At 43.4% G+C, this 24,979-nt stretch overlaps 1 protein-coding gene across 1 annotated transcript in view; it reads right to left on the reverse strand.

Moving 5' to 3' along the window:
* Positions 1-23,595, reverse strand: part of EXOC2 (exocyst complex component 2) — a 128,472-nt gene extending 104,877 nt beyond the window's left edge. Inside the window, exons 1-3 of the mRNA XM_069958092.1 lie at positions 23,350-23,595; positions 15,866-16,042; positions 13,751-13,877 (exon numbers count right to left, since the gene is read on the reverse strand). Coding sequence (XP_069814193.1) covers positions 13,751-13,877; positions 15,866-16,042; positions 23,350-23,467 — 422 coding nt within the window. The 5' untranslated portion in view covers positions 23,468-23,595. The remainder of the gene's footprint in view (positions 1-13,750; positions 13,878-15,865; positions 16,043-23,349) is intronic.
* Positions 23,596-24,979: the final 1,384 nt, after the last annotated feature.

Here is a 24,979-nt window from a genome sequence, read left to right on the forward strand (position 1 = left end):
CCCCCCAACTTTTGCTGGGGGGAAAGAGGGACATAGCCACGCCCATAACTGCACTGTATGACCCCATAGCCACATCATCTATTACCATTATATAAGTAACAAATATTATCACCACTCCTTCACCACATAGTTACTTATACCACCATACCACTGGTGCCTCCATCTAGGTAGCGTGTAGTAGTGGAGGTATAGTGAATAAGGGGTGTAGTAGTACAGGTAAAGATGAGGGGTGAGGTAGTACAGGTATAGATATGGGGGGTATTAGTAATACAGATGAGGGGCATTAGTAGTAGTACTACAGGTATAGATGAGGGGTATGGTAGTACAGGTATAAATGAGGGGTGTATTAGTAGTACAGATGAGGGGGATTAGTAGTACAGGTACAGATGTGGGCTGTAGTAGTACAGGTAAAGATGAGGGGTGTAGTAGTAATACGGGTATAGCTGAGGGGTCACTGGGGGAAACTGGGGCAGCTGGGGGTGACTGGGGGAGCTGGGGGTGTATGGGGCAAACTGGGGGAGCTGGGGGTGACTGGGAGAGCTGGGGGTGTATGGGGCAAACTGGGGGAGCTGAGGGTGACTGGGAGAGCTGGGGGTGTATGGGTCAAACTGGGGTTGACTGAAGGGGGACTGGGGGACGGTTGGAGTTGACTGAAGGGGGACTGGAGCAGACTGGGGATGACGGAGGGGAAATGGGAAAGACTGGGGGTGACTGAGGGGGACTGGGGCAGACTGGGGGTGATTGAGGGGCACTGAGGCAGACTGGGGGTGACTCTAGGGGGACTGGGGCAGCTGGGGGTGATTGGGGCAGGAGTGCACATAGCCCTCCTCCTCTTCCTCTCACCCTGGCACACAAGTTCCCCTCCCGGCCACACATGCAGGTCCCCAGTCTTTGAAGGAGGCCGCAGGGACTGTAGTGGTGATATCACCACTACAGTCCCTGCGGCCTGCTCCAGAGACCGGGGACCTGCACGCGTGGCCAGGAGGGGAGCAGGACGTGATATTTATAGCTCAGGCAGGTCAGTCGCAGCTCTGTTAGGCGGACTGCCCGACCGCCCTGCACCTCACCTCCGGCCCAACACTCCACGCACCCCCATAAGCCCGCCATGCACCTCACCTCCAGCCCGGCCGCCAACCCGACAATCCATGCTGCTCCGCCTGCAATGATTTTTTGTGAAAATTTAATTTAAGATTTTCACAAAAAATCTAATCGATTCTAACTTCTGGGCGAATTAATTTGATTACTCACCCAGCCCTAATTCCTCTGTATGTCTCCTCTTGTATATATGTATCCTCCATGTACCCCTGTATATATGTCTCCTCCTGTATATATGTATCCTCTATATACTCCTCTGTATGTCTCCTCCTGTATATATGTATCCTCCTGTGTAGGTCTCCTGTATATATGTATCCTCCTGTGTAGGTCTCCTGTATATATGTTTCCTCTATGTCAGGGATAGGGAACCTTGGCTCTTCAGCTGTTGCAAAACTAAAACTCCCATCATGCATGGACAGCCTATGGCTACCCAGGTATGATGGGAGTAGTAGTTTTGCAACAGCTGGAGGGCCTTGGTTCCCTCCCCCTGCCCTATGTCCTGCTGTGTAGATGTCCTGCTGTGTAGGTACCTGGCTTCCTGCAGACACCATCTTCTCTGTCTTCAGGCTCTTCTAGCCCAGACACAGGAGAACCAGCTGGAAGGAGAGAGCGCACTCTGGTGGCCGGAGGAAGATACTGCGTACAGCAGTTTGCTTTTTACCATAAGCCTCATAGGCTTATAGAAAGCATAATGGCCATAAAGGGGCGGGGCTTACTGTCATGGGGGCGGGGCTTTAGCGGCCGCTTCCAGCACAGACCGGATCCACAGCACAGCCACAGGTAAATATGACTGAAGAGGGCGGGGCTGTAAGCAGGGGAGGCACTGAGGACTCCAGCCAGCTGTCAGCAGCCATGCGGCCCTGACAACTGGGGGAAGACCGGCCCGAGGGGCATGTGCCCCCCTGCCCCCCGGCCCAGCCCGCCCCTGTCTGTGTGACCCAATGCTGCAAGCAGCTGCAATAAGTATAGTAATTGACTGTTATAAGCAAACAGCAGTATATTAGATTAGGTGCACTGCCTTACATAGAGAGTGTCTGCAGTCAGCAGCATCACTGGGCAGGGGGAGGTAACTAGAAGAAATGTGGCAGACAGCAGCAGGGGGCTGGCTCTGGCTTGCATAGCATGCTGGTCCATGTAGTATGAGACAGTGGGTGGGCACATTATCAGAACCAGGAAGTGAAGAGAAGATGCCTGGATAGAAAAGACTCCACCGTGGCCCCAAAAAAGAGCGGATCACGGCGAAACTTGCCAGGGGGACCTGGGTAAGCAGTAGCCACTAAGCTAGCCTGTTTTTTCCATTAGTGTTGAACATCCTCTTTAATCCTGTCTCCTAGTGACAGATTAGTGACATAGAATCTACAGTACTTAATAGTACAGAGCCTCTGTGTACTCCTATGAAATGTAGCTCCATCCAGTCTGCTAGTGAAAGATCAGTGATATAGAACCTATGTAACATAACTTAATGTAGTGTGTAGGGATGGGGGTCAGGTTGTATAGTGTGTGTGTAAGGGAAGGGACAGGGTCAGGTGGGGTAGTGTGTGTGTGGGGATGGGGGTCAGGTTGTATAGTGTGTGTAAGGGAAGGGACAGGGTCAGGTGGGGTAGTGTGTGTGTGTGTGTGTGTAAGGGTCAGGTGGGGGGTAATGTGTGTGTGGGGATGGGGGTCAGGTTGTATAGTGTGTGTAAGGGAAGGGACAGGGTGAGGTGGGGTAGTGTGTGTGGGGGGATGGGGGTCAGGTTGTATAGTGTGTGTAAGGGAAGGGACAGGGTCAGGTGGGGTAGTGTATGTGTGTAAGGGTCAGGTGGGGGGTATTGTGTGTGTGGGGATGGGGGTCAGGTTGTATAGTGTGTGTAAGGGAAGGGACAGGGTCAGGTAGGGTAGTGTATGTGTGTAAGGGTCAGGTGGGGGGTATTGTGTGTGTGGGGATGGGGGTCAGGTTGTATAGTGTGTGTAAGGGAAGGGACAGGGTCAGGTGGGGTAGTGAATGTGTGTAAGGGTCAGGTGGGGGGGTATTGTGTGTGTGGGGATGGGGGTCAGGTTGTATAGTGTGTGTAAGGGAAGGGACAGGGTCAGGTGGGGTAGTGTGTGTGTGTAAGGGTCAGGTGGGGGCAGGGGCGTAGCTAGGGGTTAAGTCTGGGGGGGGGGGCAAGTGAGTCTCAGTGGGCCCCCAACCAATTATGTTACCCATAGGGAACCTCAGTAGATGACAATGCTTCATAAAGGGTATTTCCTACTACATTATTTATAGTGAACAGGGACTGTAAACTGTGGAATATACTTTCTACATTTCACATAAATAACTATATAAAACTTAAAGGGGTTATCCAGCATTGCAAAAACATAGCTGCCTTTTTCCAAATACCACAATAAACACTGGTTTTGTTTTCTAATTGGCCATCCATCCATTCTTCTATCTCTGTATCCCATATCTTCTGTGTAATATCTATTGGGCAGCATGAGGACTACACCATAGCTGATGGTCAATGACCAAATAGGCAACATCCAAAGGGTATACCCAATATTAATAGAGTAAGGGTGCGTTCACACCTACAGGATCTGCAGCAGATCTGCAGCAGATTTGATGCTGTGTTCAGTTATTTAAATGAAATCTGCTGCAGAAAATCAGCTGCAGATCCTGTAGGTGTGAACGCACCATAAATGTATAGTACAAATCCTGGGTAACAACAATAAATAGTCCCATGCAGTTCAAGGCAACTATACTAAATAACCTATAAACAAAAAAGCCAGACTACTGCAACATAACTAAATAGAATAATTACTTAACTAATTCATAGAAACAATACATGACAATACATTAAAAATGTAGGAGAAATCAGCCCCAATAATCATGGTGTACATTATGCCTCCGTGTAGTATTTAGACCCAATTTTAGCCCTCATATCTTTTGCAGGGTCCCGCTATGTTCTCATATAGTAAAAAGGCCACCATCTACACGCTACATAGTATACTATCCCCCCTTGTACCCCCATATGGGAGAAAGACCCTCCCTGTGCACCCCCATTTAGTAGTCAGGCCCCCCTGTACCTTCATATTGAAGTTCAGCTTCTCTGTGCATCCATATAGTAGTTAGACCTTCTGTGCCCCAATATAATTATTATTTCCCTCTGTTTCCATGTAGTAGTAGTTAGGGCCCTCTGTGCCCTCATATAGAAGTTAGACACCCCTCAGGTCATCTATCTAGTATTTAGACCTCTCTGTGTAGGAACCCCCCCCCCCTCCAAAATGTAGTATCCTCCATGTAGGCATCCCCTCCAGCACTATCTCATGTAGGTAATCTCCCTGGTATGTATTCCCCCTGGTAATCCTCCTGGTGGGCACCAACACCACTGTGAGTAGACTGTACCTCCAAATTAGGTACCCCCTAATTAGCCAGCACATCCCATTCCCTAACCTCCATAGATAACATGCTTCCCAAGAATTAGCCCCACCCACCCCCATAGATCGCATCCTTCCCAGGAGTTAGCCCCACCCACCAACATAGGTCTCCTCCTCTATAACTAAGGGAGAAAAAATGATGAGGTATATCAGCCACAACAGGCTTTAGGACCATGTAGAATCCCGGCTTGTGTAGGGCGCAGGTGTCCAAATAAGCCACAGATTAGGGCAGTTGTTTCATAAAAAGGGATATTTATTAGGATCACGACGCGTTTCGGCCGCCAAATATAAGGTGGCCTTTCTCAAGTTTTATACAGAGTCTTAAAAAACAGGGGTTTAAATAGTGTGTGGTGGGACATAGTGTCTGTGGGTCACTTCCGGGGCACTGACACAAGCACAGGAGATGCCGCGGACAAGTTGATCCAAAAAACCAATACAAAATCATCATATCAATAACATATATACATAAAGAATATATAAAGAATATATAACTTACAAATCCCGGGAGTTCCGGAGGACCGCGTCTGGTCCTCCGGAACTCCCGGGATTTGTAAGTTATATATTCTTTATATATTCTTTATGTATATATGTTATTGATATGATGATTTTGTATTGGTTTTTTGGATCAACTTGTCCGCGGCATCTCCTGTGCTTGTGTCAGTGCCCCGGAAGTGACCCACAGACACTATGTCCCACCACACACTATTTAAACCCCTGTTTTTTAAGACTCTGTATAAAACTTGAGAAAGGCCACCTTATATTTGGCGGCCGAAACGCGTCGTGATCCTAATAAATATCCCTTTTTATGAAACAACTGCCCTAATCTGTGGCTTATTTGGACACCTGCGCCCTACACAAGCTGGGATTCTACATGGTCCTAAAGCCTGTTGTGGCTGATATACCTCATCACTGTTTGTACGACTCCCTTGGACGTACCCCGGCAGGAGCTGCGGTGTTCTACCTACTATGCCTGATATAGAGTTGTGCCTATAATTCAGCACAACTCCACTAGGTGAGTGCAACACTCTCTTCTTGTGTGTTTGTTACTCTTATCATCTTTTATTGCACCAGGAGGCGCCCCCACCCCTCTTCTCTCCTTTTCACATAAGGGAGAAAAAAGACATATCTGCTGTGCGGTTGCAGCACTGTAGTCTTCTGATGTCAACTCTCTCCCTGCTCTGTAAGCGCAATAGTGACATCACTCATGTCCCATAGCTCTAAGGGAGGAAACGGCCTCTTGTGGACACAACAGTGAATGGCAGGGTGGAGAGCCAATGCTCTCCTTGCCTTGTCAATCACCCTGCTGCGTTCAACTATATGTTCTTCTCGCATACAAGTGCATACAGCTAAATGGTCAGACACAACATTCGATAGCCATGCGGGCCCCCCAGGAGCACTGGGTGCTGGCCAGGGGGCACCTACAGCCAATAGACATTTGTTAAGTCTGTCTGCAAAACCAATAGCTTTTGTGGACAGAATTAACTGGCAAAATATTCAGTGGGCCCCCTGCCCGTGTGGGCCCGGGAGCGTCCGCCCCCTCTGCCCCCACCAAATTACGCTACTGGGTGGGGGGTAATGTGTGTGTGGGGATGGGGGTCAGGTTGTATAGTGTGTGTAAGGGAAGGGACAGGGTCAGGTGGGGTAGTGTGTGTGTGTGGGGGTCAGGTGAGGTAGTGTCTACTGTTTCTAATAGTGACAGTAAACTACTGGTTTGTACTCACTTTGTTTTTGGTTTATTAAATACAGTTATAGATTACAATTACATATTTTTGTTATTTCAACTATAAACAGCAAAATTTTGGTGTTTTTTCTTGGTGACACATCATCGAATGTTGACACACCAAGCTCAAAAGTTTGCCCATCACTGCCCTTTAATGACAATTGAGAATAGCTACAATATGAGAAATAACATTACATAACAGTTTGCCTGAATTCTCTCCTATGCATATATACCAGTAAATTAGATTGAAGAATTTGTGCATTTCTCACAGACTAGTGAACTCAAGTTTTTCTGCTTCCCGTGCAGCTTTGGGAATTGCAACGGGAGAAAAGTAACCTGGATTACAGCGTAGATCTGTCTGGCTGAGATCATACACTAGAGATCAGGCCTCCCACATATACATGTTTTCATAGCTCACTGCTGACATGTTCCTCACTGAGAACTTTAACACTCAGGAAAGAATGGATATGCTACATGGGGCAATTCCTAGGGGGACCTCCAGGGCCAGATCTTGTAATGAGTAAAGACAAAACAGGAATCACATTAACTCCTAACACTGAGCCAGAGCGCACACTTCTATAAGGAGCGGGGGCAGCGCGGTGATTGACATCTAAAAGGGATGTAGGATAGCTCTCTTAGTAAATCATTCCTCAGTAGTACCTACCTAATCCCTATATAATATATATATATATATATATATATATATATATATATATATATATATATATATATATATATATATATATATTTATTATAGTCACAGTCTCCCTCACAAGTCCAAAGAAATCACATCACAGGAATGTATTGTGCTGCCATATTTTAACAATCATTTATTATATGTAGAAAGTGTTGCATTATTTTAATAATCCATTGTGTGCTCTGTGGTTGATAAACAAATCTCTGAGGTCCAGTTCTAATATTTAGTATTGCTTATTGGTAATAATAAAAGCACACTTATTTGGTCTCCTCTGTAATAGTGGATTTACAGTCTTGGCAAATAGTAAGAAGTGTCACAGGGAGTGCTTAAATCACAGCATAAAGCTGTTAACTTTTCAGTGCATAGTAAATCACCGAGACCAGCACAGAAAAAGGCTATATAGGCTTGCTCAATGAAACAATGTCAGTGTAAGTTTACGTGAATATAATTCCCAGTAGGGTGCATACTTGCCTGATCCATCATCTGCTTCTGAAACTCCAAGTCCCTGCCACTCACTGCTTGCTGATGACGTGCCGACATGACGGAAATGCTCACCCAGCCAATCACTGACTGACTCAGGATGAGCAGCCTGCGTGCCTGCAAGTAACCAGGCAGGAGTAAGCAGTAGGTGGGACCCAGGCACATCTGGAACAGCAGCAGTGAGGGATCAGCAGCTGAACATACTTTTGTTTTTAATTATTTCTAAGGCCTCTTGACCCCTTTAAAAAAATGCTTCCCTCTGAGCAAAATCCCTTTAAGGGTACACCCACACATACTTTATCGGAGGGACAGCTCTATGATTGGCTGTGTGGGCTGTCACTGAGCAAGGGACCCTGAGACTCCACCAGGGAAGCGTGGACAGGTAAGCATGGCTTCTTTATTGTTTCTTAACATAACAGCAGCACAGTTACTTGAGTTTTATAATGCTTTGGCACTCCATTCTCACAGTGGAGTGAAAATCGGCTGCCAGAATGAAAAGACATAGATTTTAATGGTAATCAGATTTGCAGAGGAGGTGTGAAAAGGGTTATCCATTATTAATGGAAAGAAGCTTAAAAAGGTATTCCCATCAGGGAGTTATGCCCCGTCTACAGTATGCACAAAATAGCGCACAACTAAGAGATCGCAGGGGATCTGACTGCTGGTGCCCCCCTAAATTTCGAGAACAGGGGGAGTGGGTTTGCTACATGTACAAGTGTACGCCATTTTTTTTTCTCAACCCTTCCACAGGCAAAGAGCTCAAGAGCCCTAGATGGGAAACACTTTTAATCTTTAAACTCCTTGAAAATTCCTATGATCTCTGTATTATAAAAAGTATTTTAACTTAAAAAAAAAAAAAGACTTTCAATCTTGCCAAAATGTTGTAGTAAACTGGAATATGGTTACAGAAAAATACGGTTACACAAAAATTCTCATTGTATAGCCTGAAACTGGTATTTTGCTGGCCATAGCCTGCAAAACCCCACTCTCCCACTTTCATAATCCAAATGAGCAAATGAGTGTTAAAGGGGAACTCCAGCAATTTTTTTTTAATCCACTAGTACAAGAAAGTTATATATATTTGTAAATTATGTCTATTTAAAAATCTAATCTTAAGTCTACTTATCAGCTGCTGTATGTCCTGCAGGAAATGGTGTATCCTTTCCAGTTTGACACAGTGCTCTCTGCTGCCACCTCTGTCCAAGACAGAAACTGTCCAGATCAGTAGCAAATCCCAATAGAAAACCTCTCCTGCTGTGGACACTTTATGCCAGGTGGCAGCAGAGAGCACTGTTTTAGACTGGAAAGAATACACCAGTTCATGCATGAAATACAGCAGCTGATAAGTACTGGAAGACTTGAGAGTTTAAAAAAAAAAAAAAAAAAGTCATTTTTTAATCCATATAACTCTGGTACCAATGGATTTGTAAAAAAAAAAATTAATCAGAAGAAATAACAATTTGCAGGTTCACTGTAAACATTTTACATCTAGATATGATATACATAAAAAAATATACTGTGCACATACATTACTGTACCATACAGTGGCTACTATATAGTTGATATACCAGAGCATAGTCTAATATGAAACCAGATTCAGATCCTCTTAAACATTAGTACACCTTGCTCAGTTCCCATACACATTGGACAGTTTGTCCTACATAAATCTGCTATGTTTGCGAGCAATGCTACATTCCAACTACAGTATATGTCAATTCATTACAAATGATGCAATATAGACAAGCTTCAAAACTACTTTATCAGGAGGAAAATCTTAAGATTATACGATAAATGGAATTTAAAAAAACACAACAAGGTAACAAATTTGTTGCTAAGCATACATTTTCAGCATAGTTTTAAAATGTATCAAAAACAAAGCATAAATTCCATGGGAAATCCACATAAAAATCTGCAACAAAATTGATATGTAACACATATAGGCTGTGTCATGCTGTAAAATCTGCAACAGTAAAAGTCTGCAGCATAGGGCATTTGTGCAATGAGAATTAAAGTTATGTAAATGTTCCAGTAGATGGCAATGTCATACCAGGAAACAGAAAAGCACTGGGCCGTGGGAAGATCTACTTCGACAACAAGTGGGTGGCTGAAAAATGACTTGGAACCTACTTTACTTTTCAGAATTATTTTATTACTGGGTCTGATCTCTGGTTTTGACCCAATGCAACATACACAACAACAAACTATGCTTTGAGTTCTGATCACAGCGTATGGAGAACGTTGCTCTGGATCTGAGTGTCTACATCTCCATAATTTGGCAGAAGAAAAAATAAAACATGTGTGCCGGGTCTGCAGTTGTAAGTCACAGCTGTTCCAATGGAGAAAAGAATATCAATAGTCAAGTCTATTCTTGAAGACAAAGGGTGCCAAAAGTTCCTGAACACACAGAACAAAGCGGGAACATACAACAGCACAATTTCTATAGTATGCTACATGGTCACCAGTCACATACACAGTCACTATGAGGCTGGGTTCACACTACGTATATTTCAGTCAGTATTGTGGTCCTCATATTGCAACCAAAACCAGGAGTGGATTGAAAACACAGAAAGGATCTGTTCACACAATGTTGAAATTGAGTAGATGGCCGCCATATAACAGTAAATAACTGCCATTATTTCAATATAACAGCCGTTGTTTTAAAATAACAGCAAATATTTGCCATTAAATGGCGGCCATCCACTCAATTTCAACAGTGTGTGAACAGAGCCTTTCTGTGTTTTCAATCCACTCCTGGTTTTGGTTGCAATATGAGGACCACAATACTGACTGAAATATACGTAGTGTGAACCCAGTCTAAAGCTGCAATAGTACAATTAAGTTGTGGGGATACATCAGCATCATACCAGAAAATGGATGGCAACCTATACTGTGGTGTAATCAAAGGAGCCCATTCAGTTCAATAGCCTGAACGTGGTCAGCACTTTCTGCATGTGTAGGTCTGCTGCAGCTTGAGTCTGGCTAAATAAACAAATACATGTGGAAAGTGTCCGAAATATAGGCCACTGACTACTTTTGGGCCATTAAAGAGACACTATCAGCAGGTTTGTGCAAATGTACCTGCTGGTATTTCCCTGCAGCCGCGTACCTCATGTTTCCGATCTTGTTTTCTTTGTAGGTCCTGCCGTTATGGAGAACTTTAATCAAAATATAATATGTAAATTAGCTTGTTAGGAGCACTGGGGTCGCTCCTTGGCCAACCCTTCCGCCATTCGGGCTGCCTGTGGCCTCCTTTAGTCAAACCTACCCATGCAAATTTAATTATACATAAGCAGGCCAGACTGTAGGTAGGTGTGATCAAAGAAGACGGCAAGTGGGCCTCATTTGTTAGTCTTGCAGATAAAACTGCAGAATAAATACAAATATAAATACAGAAGAAAATATGGATCACATGTTACTTTTCTAATACTTGGACACTGATAAACAAGAGCTATAAGAGATTTTGCCCAACTTTTAAATAGCTTATCCTCAGAACAGGCCACCAATATCAGATAGGTAGAGCTCTGTCTTCCTATTCCTCCAATGATCATCCTGAATGTGATGACCTCTTACAGGGAACCAATCAGCTCAATTGGGCTGATATGGTTCCCAGGAGCGCTGTATAAAGCTCCTGCAGCAGCCGCAGCACATACTGGAGAAAACAAAAAAAAAAAGAGTTTTATTTTTCGGGCGCGTGACGGACACGGGCAGAGAAGTAGTCATCTGGGCGGCTCCCCGCCCGTGTCTAGTCAGCGCTCTCTGCCTGTCAGCGTGCTCCGCTAGATGATTGACAGGCAGAGAGGCCAGTAACGGACCTCTCTGCCGGTCAGTCATCCACTCCGAGCCCGCTGACAGGCAGAGAGCGGTGACTAGATATGGGTGGGGAGCTGCCCAGATGACTACCTCCCCATCTCTGCCTGTCACGCGCCCGGGGGATTAAAGTGCTTTTTTTTTGGTTATACAGCTTCTTCTGCAGCCGCGGCTGGTACGTGCCGCGGCTGCTGCAGGAGCTTTATACAGCGCTCCTGGGAACCATATCAGCCCAATTGGGCTGATTGGTTCCCTTTAATCGTTAACCAGATATGTAAATTTTGTAGTGGCTGTATCTAGTACTGCAGCTGCTCAGTACCAGATGAGGCAGATGAGACTGAGCTATTTGTAGAAAAAAAGATACATGTTATTAAGAGTATGGTGCTGTGCCTGGCACAGAAGAGATTGCTGAGTGCCAGGGCCCCTTCAATTAGCTGATTAATTGGGGTGCTGTTTTTACCCCCACTGGTCTGATACTGTTGGCTTATCCTAAGGATAGGTCATCAATGGTAACATCATGAAAAACTGCTTTGAGCACTTGCGTCAAAAAATACTAAGCTATTATAATATTAATTGATCTGGCCATAAAACTGAGGCCAATGAACGATTTAAAAATTAAATAAAAAGAAATAAACATTCTCTTTTAAAAATAAAAAATGTAAAAAAAAAAACTAATTGTTTACACATTATTTTTAACATTATACAAAATATTTAAATATATAGTTATAAATACACATGAGCTTATTGTTGTATAAAAAGCCAGCAATTTAGGAACAAATTACTGTACATATAAATGTACTGCTGTAAGAGAGCTGTGGTGGCTTTTACAGTCTCACAGACAGTCCAAAAAAAAGCAACATGTGAACAAATTAAAACAATAAAGCACGGCCGAGTATTGCACTGGGAAGAGTTAAGGTTGAGATCCCCAGACCTGGGCCACCCAGCTAGTCTGCAAATGCACTGTCCTACATTCCCAATGGATTTCCTATCAGTCAGCTATGGGACGTTTTACATAAACATTCCCCTAGAAATGACTAAAGGCTCCTTTACCTTCACACAGGGCGTTTCTTTGGATTTTATTTTAAGACATTCATCAGAGGAATATCTGTGTATTTGATTTCGCTCGCCCTTGTTGAGGAGAAACCGCACTGTTTCCAAGCCATTTCTGTTCATCAGTTTCAAAGTGAAATAGAAGGAAATAGATTTTTTGACTGTGCCTCCATTCAGCTCGGCATAAGCAAAATCAAAAAGGGATTAAGAGTTTGCTTCATGTATACAATATAAGTTCTAAACCCCACTAGGGTAATCCAAGTCACATCTTGGATGAAGTCGGCGATTTGAAGTGATCGGTGTGCCAAGTGTTTATCAGTAACACTATTTGACTTTTTTTTAACTCATGCCTACCATGAATGTATTCACAATCATCAAGTATCCAAGCCGTGAGAATACAAAAATGAGATTATTAAAAGAAATTTTTTTTTACATCAAATGAAAAACAGATAAAGTAGCAAAAATATATCCACCATAAACTAAGACACAACCAGCACATTTGGAACTATTAACTTATAATAATATCATTAACAACTTAAAGAAAAACATTTAAGACCTTTTTTTCCTTTCTAAACCTACAGCTAAGTAAGTTTGCTTATCAGTTGCTCAAGATTCTAATTTTGCTTCTCCATTATTATACAAAGTGAAAGTAAAATTTAACTGGTAACTCCACATGACATAACAGCTTAGCCTACTGTATGAAAACTACATTTATAAAATACTGAGGGTAGCTTCACACATTTTTACATTGCGATTTTACACTGCGAGTTCAGCCACAATTCCTGTACTGCAATTTTGAATAGGGTTACATACTTGAGGCTGAATTTTCATCCCGCTGCAAGTATGTAAACACAGTCCTCCTTAACCCACGGAGGCCAGTTGCATACAATACTGGTCTGCACTACGGTCTCCCACTGTAGCTCCCGGCATTCTAACATGCCGTTCATCCAATCAGTGCGCTGTCCCGCCGCAGCCACCGATTACCTGAGAGGGGCATTAGGATGCTGGGAGCCAAAGAAGGAGGGCGTGGGTTAAGGGGGACGGTGTTTACATACTTGCAGCAGGATGAAAATTCAGCTGCTAGTAAATCTATGCAAACGGACAGTATGGGAATTGCAGTGTGCAATCCGCCGGAGCTCATCCACACGATTTCCGTAGCGTGCAAGGGCCCAAAGAGAGGAAAATGTAGAAAATGGCAGAGGTTGCAGAGCCCGGGAAATCCCTGGAATATCCTGGCCGCATATTCGCGGGATCGCAACTATGCGGCCGGGATCACAGGCATGACAAGAGAGCGCCGATGCCGTCGGACCAAAAGTACGACGGTCCGCTCATCTCAACTCTTGATCCATCCTTTGCATACAAAAGTTTTAAATAAGAAATGTCCCAATGCCTACCGGAAGTTTTTAACAGAGGGCAAAGAACGATAATAACAAATCCCATAAAATATATGAATAGTAAAGAAAGGCATGACCATTTGCTTCATGTTATTTATTAGGAAATCTTACCTTTCTATTTCAATACCTAAGGGATTAGCAGGTCTTTGAGATAGAGGCGATATCCCTTTATTTCTGTCTGTGCGCAAGTCATAATAATTTGATTCTTCAACCCATACTGCTGACTGATCCAAAATACCTACAACAAAAATAGTGAAATTATACAAATGATAAACTAGTATAGTACAATATGGACACTTAAGCCTGAGATTATAGTGAGCATTTGGGAGGATGGTGAGGGGGGGGACACAGTTACACTTGATTTGTAATGATTTCGGATTTATATGATGTGATTGATATGACCTGTTTCGCATGTTTGGAAATCGTTGATGTTTTCTTGCTATTAACCATAACAGTGGAATTATTACCACCTTATGATTATATTTAAAATTGTAAAAGCAAAATAAAAATTGAATATATAAAAAAAAAGCCTCTATATCTGACCATCACTTGTATATGGCATTTTTCATTAGAGCTGGGAACCTGAATTTCCTCACTTTATTACAAATTAGAATACAAATAAATGATCCCAAGGATGTCTAAAGATATGTGTTATTTCCTTCTCTCTATATCCACTGTAAGTTGGGAAGAGGTTAGGTCACATCTGCGAGGTCCCAACAAAGACATGCTGGCCCTCTGCTGTAGGAAAACATTTAGATACCTCTACGGGACACTCTCTCTACTGTGTATATCTGATAGAAAAACTACTTTTTTTTTTTGTTAAACTACCCATTTAAGCATACATAACAATTTTTTTTAAATAGTGTTAATTCTTGCATAGCTCCCTTTAAAAAGTTTTCCAGGAAAAGTTGATTAACAGCCTATATCCACAACTAATCAGCTGTTTGGCACCCAGATTACACTGAGACTGTAGTAGAAAGCAGAGCCAGCTCCGATACATTTCAAAAGACGCTCAGGTTGCAGTACTCTGGCATGTCCACTAGGTAAAGTTAACTGCTTCCAGCTTGGTTCTCATTGTAATGTGGGAGTCGGCACCCTGCTGATCAACTAATAACAGCCTGTGGATATGCTATCAATTATTTCCTGGAAAACCCCTCTAAAAGGTACCTATACTCTAAAAGGATGCTTCAGATATATGAAGACCACTGTAATATTCACTATTGCACAGTCTAATACACTATTCCATTTTTTTTCTCTTCAGCATACCAACCTACACTGGCCGGGCACTGTTTTGGCCTACTTTCCTGGCATACACACCAAGGCTATGTGCCATTATTTTTGGTTCATATTTTCAGCCTCCCCAAAAAAAAAAATAATAATAATTTGAGCTAATACTAGACAGCTATGGTCTATGACAGTTGACAAATGTACTATAAGCAGTCAAAGAAAATATCCAGCACCGGCTGGCTTTCCTTTCCTGTAAATAGGGTTACTGCGTTAGAAAATAGCCTGCATGCTTAGCCCACGCCGCTGCTGGGGAGTGCGACTGCCCCCTTGCCGATGGGGTCCCTGACAACCGGCCTGGACGGTTGCTAGGGGTGCTTCCTTCTGATGTAGCCACGACTGATCGGCACTAGGTGTTAGCCATTTGTAATCAGCCAGTAATTTAATGTAAACTGGTACCGCCAGTCAGCTGTCTGATTTGATCTGGTCTGGGATGTTTGGTCCCATAAGTATAATTCCACTTGCCTGCGATAGGGCCTCAGACCCCAAGTTCCCTCTTGACCTAGCAATTTTTCCTGCATTTATTCCCTAGCATTTTCACTTTCTGGCTTTTTGACTTTCGGACTTCGCTTCTAGACACATTTTTGTACAGCTTTGCTAGTGGACCTTTTTGACTCTGATCTATTGTGTTATTTGTCAGTTTTGTCCTGCTATGTGTTCACTTATATAGGTTAGGGACTGTCAACCAGTTGTCCACTGCTGCCTAGAGCAGTTGCGGCAAATAGGCAGGGACAGTGGGGTGGGTGCAAGCGTAAGGGCTGCACCTTTCTTGTGTCATCCAGTCTCCTACACTAACATATTGCTTGTGTAATCATAAGTGACACAAAGAAAGTAGAAAACAATGCAATAGAAATAAAATAGAAATACAGACAATGTGACAAGCATATTTTACGTTTATACTGCAATGTAAACAGTAGAATTTGACAGATAAAAATGAATTACCAATTTTGTCAGGCTTGACCAACTTGAAAAATACAGTTGAGGTCCCCTTTCCTCCAGATTTTGTTGTAACAATGATGTCCCCTTTATCATTCTTGTCTTGTCCAACCCGACACACTATTTTGCTGGCAGATATCCACTCTGCTGTCAGCAGACAATTGTGTCCGCATATGGTTAAACCTGTCAATCAAAAAACGGAAATGTCACAGTAATTTCTGGCTCTAAAATACTATCCACCAACTGCACACATCTGAGCAATGTACAGAACTCTCTTGAATCAGAGACTATTTAAATGTTTAAATTATTTTTCACACAAATGTTTATAGTAGTAGTTGATGGGGACAGAGTCTTTTCAAGTTACACTTGCTCTTATAGATAGATTTTGCATGGAAATTAAAGGTGGTTGGTTTGGTTTTATTTAGTTTTTTTTACACAATGCTAATTTAATCTGCAATGCAAAACACCACACTATTTAGAAATACACGACACACATGTCCCATAATAATCCATAGGAGGCAGTTTGTGGGTGGAGTTCACATTTAATGTGCCATATAAGATGCACTAAAATTCATTACACAAATAACACTACTCAACATCACTACACAAAAGTAGTTTAGGACAGGTCTTAAACCCTTAGGGACAAAGCCAATTTTAGTTTTAAATTTTTGGTCTATGGGGCTATTTGAGGCATCATTTTTTGCACCCTGATCTGTATTTATCGGTATCTTGCTTTTATTCACTTTTTATTCAAACAATGCAGTCGTGAGAAGTGGATACCCCCACTAGACCACCAGGGATGTTTTTAACTGCATATAACTGCAGTTAATTAGCCAGCGTGAGTGATCAGGCCTCGCCAGCTAAAAGCCCCTGGTAGCTGATAACATCCGGGAGCAGCACGTTACAGAGAGGAGACCAACCACAGATAAAAGAGCAGTGACCAATGACCACTCTTAAATATAAAAAAAAAAAAAATCACTGGACAATCCCTTCAATTTTTCATAACTGGAAGTCTAGGGTGGTAACATGGTAAACTGTTAAATCTCTAGTGGTCTAGGATGGGGAATCCTGGTCTAGTGCAGTGTAGTGGTTAATGGTAAATTCCCTTGTGGTCTAAGGCTATAAAAAGCTCATAGTAAATTCCCTGGTGGTCTACAACAGTAAATAGGTTAATGGTAAATTCACTGGTGGTCTAGAGCAATGGAGAGGCTAACACCAATAACAGATACATACTGTAGTAAGATGGTAAAAAAAAAAAGTCTATCAAATTCCACCTATTCTCCTGTAATGTTGATGGAGTAATGAGTCCTGGAAAACTCTCATTTCCTAGAGTAAGGGTAAGAAGTAAATGTATGCTCTCAATGTCTGTGGGGGGAAAACCTTCTGAATGATTTATGTTGACTGAACGTCTCCAAAAAAGATATCTCTGTGTTCCATTCAGTGCCCTTCAAAGCTGAGAAAGCTATGGCATTCAATATGTCCACGTTTCTGACCACCACCTCTGGAATAGAAATGACAGATTGATGACCAAATTAGCTAAATGTGTTTTAGGGGTGACAGGTTCAGGTTGCGAGTACCCATGACTTTCTGTAGAACTATTTCAACAAGCCTCCATAAGTAGGAACATGACACTGTATACGGGTAATAAATGAAGGCTTATGTCAGTTCACTTGTTATTACTGTAATTGTCAAATTACTTCTCTTTCCTGCCGCCTGATGAGAGATCATTGCTTTAATTTACTGTTAAGACAATGCATATGTGTACTGTAAAGCACAGCGCTGCCAATAAGTGCAGGATATTACTGGAAGGACTGGAGGAAAGAGGTGAGTAATACACCAGCCAAGCTTAGAATTCTTCACTTCTTATAGACAGTGACTATCTTAGTACTGCATGTAACGGGATGAAATAAGTGTCATCCTGACAGAGACCTCTAATAAAATGAACTTACAAGGAAGAGGCAATTACTTCCATATGTCTCACGTCCCACCATTCCCATTGTAATTATTCAGATGGGAATCTTTTACACTTTTACTGAAGTCAATGAGGGGATGACGCCACACAGACAACAGGGACTGCACAACTGACAACTGACAACTGACACCACAGTATGTCCAAAATAACTGATGGCGATATGTTGTAGTTCTCCGGGTAATTCAGGAAACATAAAATCTATTTTCAACCTATAAATCCTTTTATCTGCATATAGCAGCATTTAGTAAAAAACAGCTCACCTTCTATTCCCCTATACCTCTACATGAGGCCTGCGTAGGAGCTGTAAACACTAAATAATAGCAAATGCTTATTTTTCCTATTATGCACAGAAGCAATGAATAAAACTGTTGCAAAAGTTATCACGCCAACTGCTCTATGGAATAAAAATCAATGGTAGAACTGGTGTTTTTAACTCTTTCACCTATAAAAACAATGGACTAAACAGTGACGGCAACGAAAACATGACCTTACCATGCAAAAAAATAAGCCCTGAGACAACTATAAATGAAAAAGGAAAAGTTATGGGTCACAAATATGACAACACAAAATAACGTTGTATTTTACTTCCTACAGCCACACAAACCGATTGGGACTCCCGCAAACACACCACAGTCCCGATTGGACAGTGACAGGAGACTTAAATGTAGCAGTTATAGTGTTTAAGGGGTTAATGGTAGGAGACCAAGCGATTGCAGCGGCTTGTCCTCAAGCTCTATGAACTGAGCTCAGCTCACTTCATAAAGCCCCCGAGTATCATGATGCTGTAACTCCCTGCTTTTCATGACGTTCAATGGAAGAACTGGTGTTTTTGTCTCTATCACCTATATTAACCCCATCAGGGCCGGACTGATTTTGTCCTTCAGGACTAGAGCCCATTTTTTAAATCCAACCTGTCTCACTTTATGCGGTTGTAGCTACATGATGCGATTGTTTTTTTTATTTAGGAAAAGCTGATCAGACTCAGCCTAATGGTGTGTTTACACAGATTTATCTGATAGATTTTTGAAGCCAAAGCCAGGAACAGATTTGAAAAGATGAGAAATCTGAGTCTTTCCTTTATGACCTGTTCTCTGTTTATAGTCTGTTCCTGGTTTTGGCTTCAAAAATCTGCCAGATAAATCTCTGTGTAAAGGCACCCTTAGGCTGAGCCTGATCAGCCACTGTAGCTTAGACCCCAGGAGGTTTCAGGGAAGCCTTCTGACATCACAGCAACCATTGGGGCTGTGCAATCTCACCACACAGCCCCACACAGCCCTTCTTGCGCTGATCGCAGCACCTATAGCGTTAACTTCTGAGATCCGGGCAGTGTGTAAACGCACCATTATCACACAAAAAAATAAGCCCAGAGACAACTACTGATGAAAAAATAAAAAGTTATGGCTCACAAACAAATACGACAACATAAAATCATGTTTGTTTTTATTATTATACAATGGTAACTCTCCCATGTTATATGTCAGACGTGACTGGGAGGGTCTGGTGCTGAAAATGAATGGGCAGGAGTGCTGCTGTGTCCATTCACTGCCATTAGGCACTGCTTAGCTGTCCACATAGAATGGTACAAGTTGTGTGTTGCTGTCTAGAAAGTCTCACAGATGTTCTATAAGTCAGTACACTCAGTCAGTCACACTGCTAAGAGAAAAGCTAAGTGGCGCCAAGCGGAAAGGAATTGACACATTGATAAGCTGGGTGTCAGTATTTTAACCCTCTCCCGCTGCCGCACAGTTGCAGCGACGTTAATTTACGATGCAGGATGCAGAATCTGCTCCTGTGTCATCCCCGGTTTTCAGTGATAGCCGGGGACCGCCGCAACTCTCAACACCGGCGCCACGCTCCGGTGCTGAGAGTTAATCCTACAGATACTGCGGTCAGCACGACCGCAGCATCTATAGGGTCCCTGACAGAGAATTCTCCCTCTACAGAGAGAGAATTCTCTGTCCGGTGTCCATCGGGGCTCTGCGAAGTGATCCCAGAGCCCCGATGGTAGCCATGGACACCAAAAGCCCCAGACTACGGAGGCCATAGGGAATGGGAGGGAGGTAAGGCTGGTGTGCGCTGAGCACAGCCGTGAGCTCTGCCCCCTCCCCTTTCTCACCTGCTGCCGTTACAGGATTCTAACAGCAGCAGGGGACAGAGGAGAGGGGGCAGAGCTATGAACATCAGCTTATGGGATCATTATGATCCCATAAGCTGATGTTTAAAAATGACCTAGGCATTGATGCATTAATGTTTTGGAATAGAGGAGTTGCACACTTTGCCATCTTTGGCAGTTCAGATTGTTCCATTTAAAAGCACAGCTTGGACCCCCCGTTGTCATAAGGCCTACCAGAGGCATATCCCTCTATGATCTGACTCTTATCCCTTATCCCAGTGATGGCGAACCTTTTGTAGACTGAGCACCCAAACTGCAAACCAAAGCCCACTAATTTATCACAAAGTACCAACACAGCAATCCTGAAGATTACGTCAGAAAATGGTCAAGTGGTGCGGGGGTGTTCTTAGTTTAAAAAAAAAAAAAAAAAAGAAAGAAATTAGCACTGCTGTGCTTTTTATATTCATTTTTTTAATTTCATGTACAAATTTACATACACCTGAAAGAAGGGACTTGCTCGCAGGGAATCTGTGAAAGCTGTCCTGGATTTCCCATTAACAAGCAATGTATGCTAGCTAGCACACTAGCAGAGAGGGCTCCGAGTGCCACCTCTGGCACGTGTGCCATAGGTTCACCATCACAGCCCTAACCTGTGGATAGAAAATAAGGGGGACACTTACAAGGCCTGCATCCTGGGCGTAAGTCAAGGAGAAGGCAGAGATTCGCCCCCTCTTCCTGCCGTATACCTCCTCCCACGCCTGGTTTATGCTCGCAGGCATAAACCATGATACAGATCTATACCTGCGGGTTTACTAACAGACGTATGCTTCTTAGTAAAATTGGCCAGGAAAAAGGGACAGGGCTTTATTTATTTGCACAATGTCCCATTAAATGTTTTAACTTTGAATACCTCTATTTATAGGGGTTGTCTGACGTGAAGCAACTTTTAATATCTTGCTGCTATTATGTATGCTCCCCCTGGTGTCCCCCGCAGACTGCAGAGCCTCCACATCCGAGACAAGCTCATCTTGGGAGTGACAGCCAAGTCAGTCAATCACTGAGATGGGACAGCACCGCGGCCAGTGACTGGCTGACTGAGCTGTTACAGAGATGCAACAACCTTCCTAAATACTTTGAAGGGTGTTGTTTTTAACCCCTTAAGGACGGAGCCAATTTGTATTTTTGCACTTTCATTTTTTTCCTCCTTGTGTTTAAAAGGCCATAGCACTTGCATTTTTTCACCTAGAAACCCACATGAGCCCTTATTTTTTTGCGCCACTAATTGTACTTTGCAATGACAGGCTGATTGTTTTCATAAAGTACACTACAAAACCAAAAAAAAAAATCAGTATGTGGTGAAATTGTAAAAAAAAAAAAAAAAGCTTTTTCTTTTAATTTGGGGGGTATTTGTTTTTACGCCGTTTGCCCTGGGGTAAAACTGACTTGTTATATATGTTCCGCAAGTCGTTACAATTACAACGATATATAACATGTATAACTTTTCTTTTATCTGATGGCCTGTAAAAAATTCAAACCATTGTTAACAAATATATGTTCCTTAAAATCGCTCTATTCCCAGGCTTAGGGCCCTTTTACACAGAAGGATTATCTGACAGATTATCTGCCAAAGATTTGAAGCCAAAGCCAGGAATGGATTTGAAAAGAGGAGAAATCTCAGGCTTTCCTTTATGACCTGATCTCTGTTTATAGTCTGTTTCTGGTTTTGGCTTCAAATCTTTGGCATATAATCTGTCAAATAATCTTTCTGTGTAAAAGGGCCCTTATAACGCTTTTATCCTTTGGTCTATGGGGCCGTATTAGGTGTCATTTTTTTTGCGCCATGATGTGTTCTTTCTATCGGTACCTTGATTGCGCATATACGACTTTTTGATCGCTTTTTATTACATTTTTTCTAGATTTAATGCGAGTAAAAATGCGCAATTTAGCACTTTGGGATTTTTTGCGCTTACGCCATTTACCGTGCGAGATCAGGAATGTGATAAATTAATATTTTGGGCGATTATGCACGTGGCGATAACAAACATGTTTATTTATTTATAACATGGGGAAAGGGGGGTGATTCAAACTTTTATTAGGGGAGGGGGCTTTTTATTAATAACACTTTTTTTTTTTTCACACTTATACTAGAAGCCCTCCTGGGAGACTTCTAGTATAAGTGCTCTGATCTCTCATTGAGATCTATGCAGTATAGATATACTGCATAGATCAATGAGATAGGCACTGGATTGCTTTCGGCTGCTGCAGCCAGAAGCAATGGAGTGCTGAGCCGGGATCAGCGCCATGACGACGCAGACCCCGGCCAGGTAAGAAAGCAAGGACCGCCCCTCCGTGACTATGACAGCTGCATCGGAAAACTTGATTAGTGGGCACGGCGATCGGACTGTGCCCGCTAATAGCCGTCGTCCTGGGCTACATGCCGTACTTGAGACTGCGACCGCAGGGCGTAAATATAGGCCCTGTGTCGTTAAGGGGTTATCCAGCGCTACAAAAACATGGCCACTTTTTCCCCTCTCGTCTCCAGTTCAGGTGCGGTTTGCAATTAAGCTCCATTTAGTTTAATGGAACTTATGGTACGTTTACACAGAGATATTTATCTGACAGATTTTTGAAGCCAAAGCCAGTAAGACTATAAACAGGGTGCAGGTCATAAAGGAAAGACTGAGATTCCCTGTCTTTTCAAGTCCATTCCTGACTTTGGCTTCCAAAATTGGTCAGATAAATCTGCCTGTGTAAACGCACCATTAGTTTGAAACCCCACCCAATCTGGAGACAAGAGAGGGGAGAAAAGTGGCCATGTTTTTGTAGCGCTGGATACCCCTCTTAAGGTCATTTATGGGGGTGTCTAACACACAGGCCTCTCATATCCACTTCTGATTTTGAAATTTGTTGCTAAATTTCTAAGTCTTCTAACAATCTAAGAAAAAATAAATAAATAAAAAATTTACCCAATGGTGTCACCATAAATAAAACCTTTGAAAACAGCAAATTCTTCCAAATATTTGCAACCTTTCGTGTTTCTTGCAAATAATGGGAAAGATTTATCAAAACTGTCCAAATGAAAACAATTTTTGCTGCCAAAAGCAACCAGAGCTCGGCCATATGTCCGAATCACCCGGAGGAGCATCCCAAAGATGCCACCACATGGCAGGCACATACAGGGATTTACTGCTCACCAGGAAATATTATATATATTATAATAAATATCCATTATTCATCCATCACTCTCATATCTACTGAAGGAGCTCTCTGTACACGTGACATCAGGCAGGACTTCCAGGGAAGCCCCCAGGTCTCCTCCCAGGGTCAGCACTGCGCTGAGCAATAGGGAGTGAGATGCAGAGGGAAGCAGGAGCCATCCCCCCAGCAGCGCTGCCTGTACATTACCTATGAGATCTGAGGGGCCGGTGCCCAGGTTCTCCCCTCTGATGGTGACCTTAGTCCACGAGGTGCCCTCCTTAGGGGAGATGCCAGTGACAAGAGGAGGCTGCCGCGCCCGGGACATGTCTGCAGCTCCGGCCGGATCACCCAAAAGAAAAGAAATATACTATAACTCCAATGTAAATAACAGACACAAGCTAGTTCCTATCCTCTGGGTGCAGGACCTGGATGACGTCTCGGTCACATGACTGGGATGTCTACGTACCACGTGATTGCCGACCTATCAGCCGCAGTTCCTGTAGTTTAGAAGGTCTTTGACGACATTGCAACCACGTGACCGCTCATGATGGGCGAGTCCGCGGCGCGTGGTCGTTTGCGTTGTCCTGTGCATATGAGGGGAATGTGGTGTAGTGTGATGTGTAGCGGAGCACGGAGGCGCGGTGTTCTTATGGCGGGCGGCTGCTTCAGCTCTGATGTAATGCTTTCCTATGGAGCAGTGCCATGTAGCGGCTGTGGATGGACTGGGGGCACTATATATAATATGAGAGCTCTGTATGAGGACTTGCTGTATATGGAGGAATAATGTGTGATGCTAGGTGTATGTGGTCACTATGTACTCTGCCTAGCACGCATCAATCTACTATATGGGGGAGGGACCAACTATTAATGCTAAAGTTGCTTTAAGGGTATAAACCCACACACCGTATAAGCAGCGTATTTACTGCTGCGATACGCAGCAAACACGCAGCAAAAACGCAGCAGATTATATCTAAATAACTGAACACAGCAACAAATCTGTACCAACAAATCTGCTGTGTATTTGTTGCGTATCTGCTGTGTATACGGTGTGTGGGTTTGTACCCTAAAGGGAACCTGTCACCTGGGGTAGCAGGCTCCCAGCCCCCTATACTTACCTGATGGTGCTGGGTCCCGCTTCTTGATCCGGTCCGGTGAAGGAAATTTCAGCGCCCGAAGCCCGGTGCGCGCGCTCCTGAGATGAGTCTGACGCTCATAGAGAATGAATGGTGAGTCTGACGCTCCGGGATTCTCTATGTGCATCGGACTCATCTCAGGAGCATGTGCGCCAGGCTTCGGCCACTGAAATCTCCTTCACCGGACCAGATCAAGACGCGGCACCCGGCGTTATCAGGTAAGTATAGGGGGTTCTAGCGGGGGGTCGGGAGCCTGTCACCCCGGCACGGGGGGTCACAGGTTCCCTTTAAGGCTATGTTCACACAACGTAAAAAAAAAGAGAATAAGTGTCTGTTTTTTCTATTAAAAAGATGTCTGTTATAGCCGTGATTCAATTGACTGCAATGCAATTAAGCAGGACCGCCATAAGGAATTTCAGGGCGGTATAATTTGGTTGAGATCAATTGGAGAGAACTACAACAGGTCAATTCTTTGCGTGGGCAGTGGCCGGAGCAGAGGCTTCTCAAAGCCAGGCTATGGCACACTGAGGCAGGCGAGATTACGCGGTGGAGAGATCCACTGTGGAATCCCGACACATTTACTCAGTGTGAACATAACCTTTAGCTCAAGACACCTTTGCTGGACAAACTCAAAGGACCTCCTAGAAAGCGTTCTCACCGTGATGTATTCGCTACATGGTGATACGTGGTTGAGTGATTTGGTA

This window comes from Dendropsophus ebraccatus, chromosome 2, assembly GCF_027789765.1.
Source record: "Dendropsophus ebraccatus isolate aDenEbr1 chromosome 2, aDenEbr1.pat, whole genome shotgun sequence".
NCBI classification, from domain to species: Eukaryota; Metazoa; Chordata; class Amphibia; order Anura; family Hylidae; genus Dendropsophus; species Dendropsophus ebraccatus.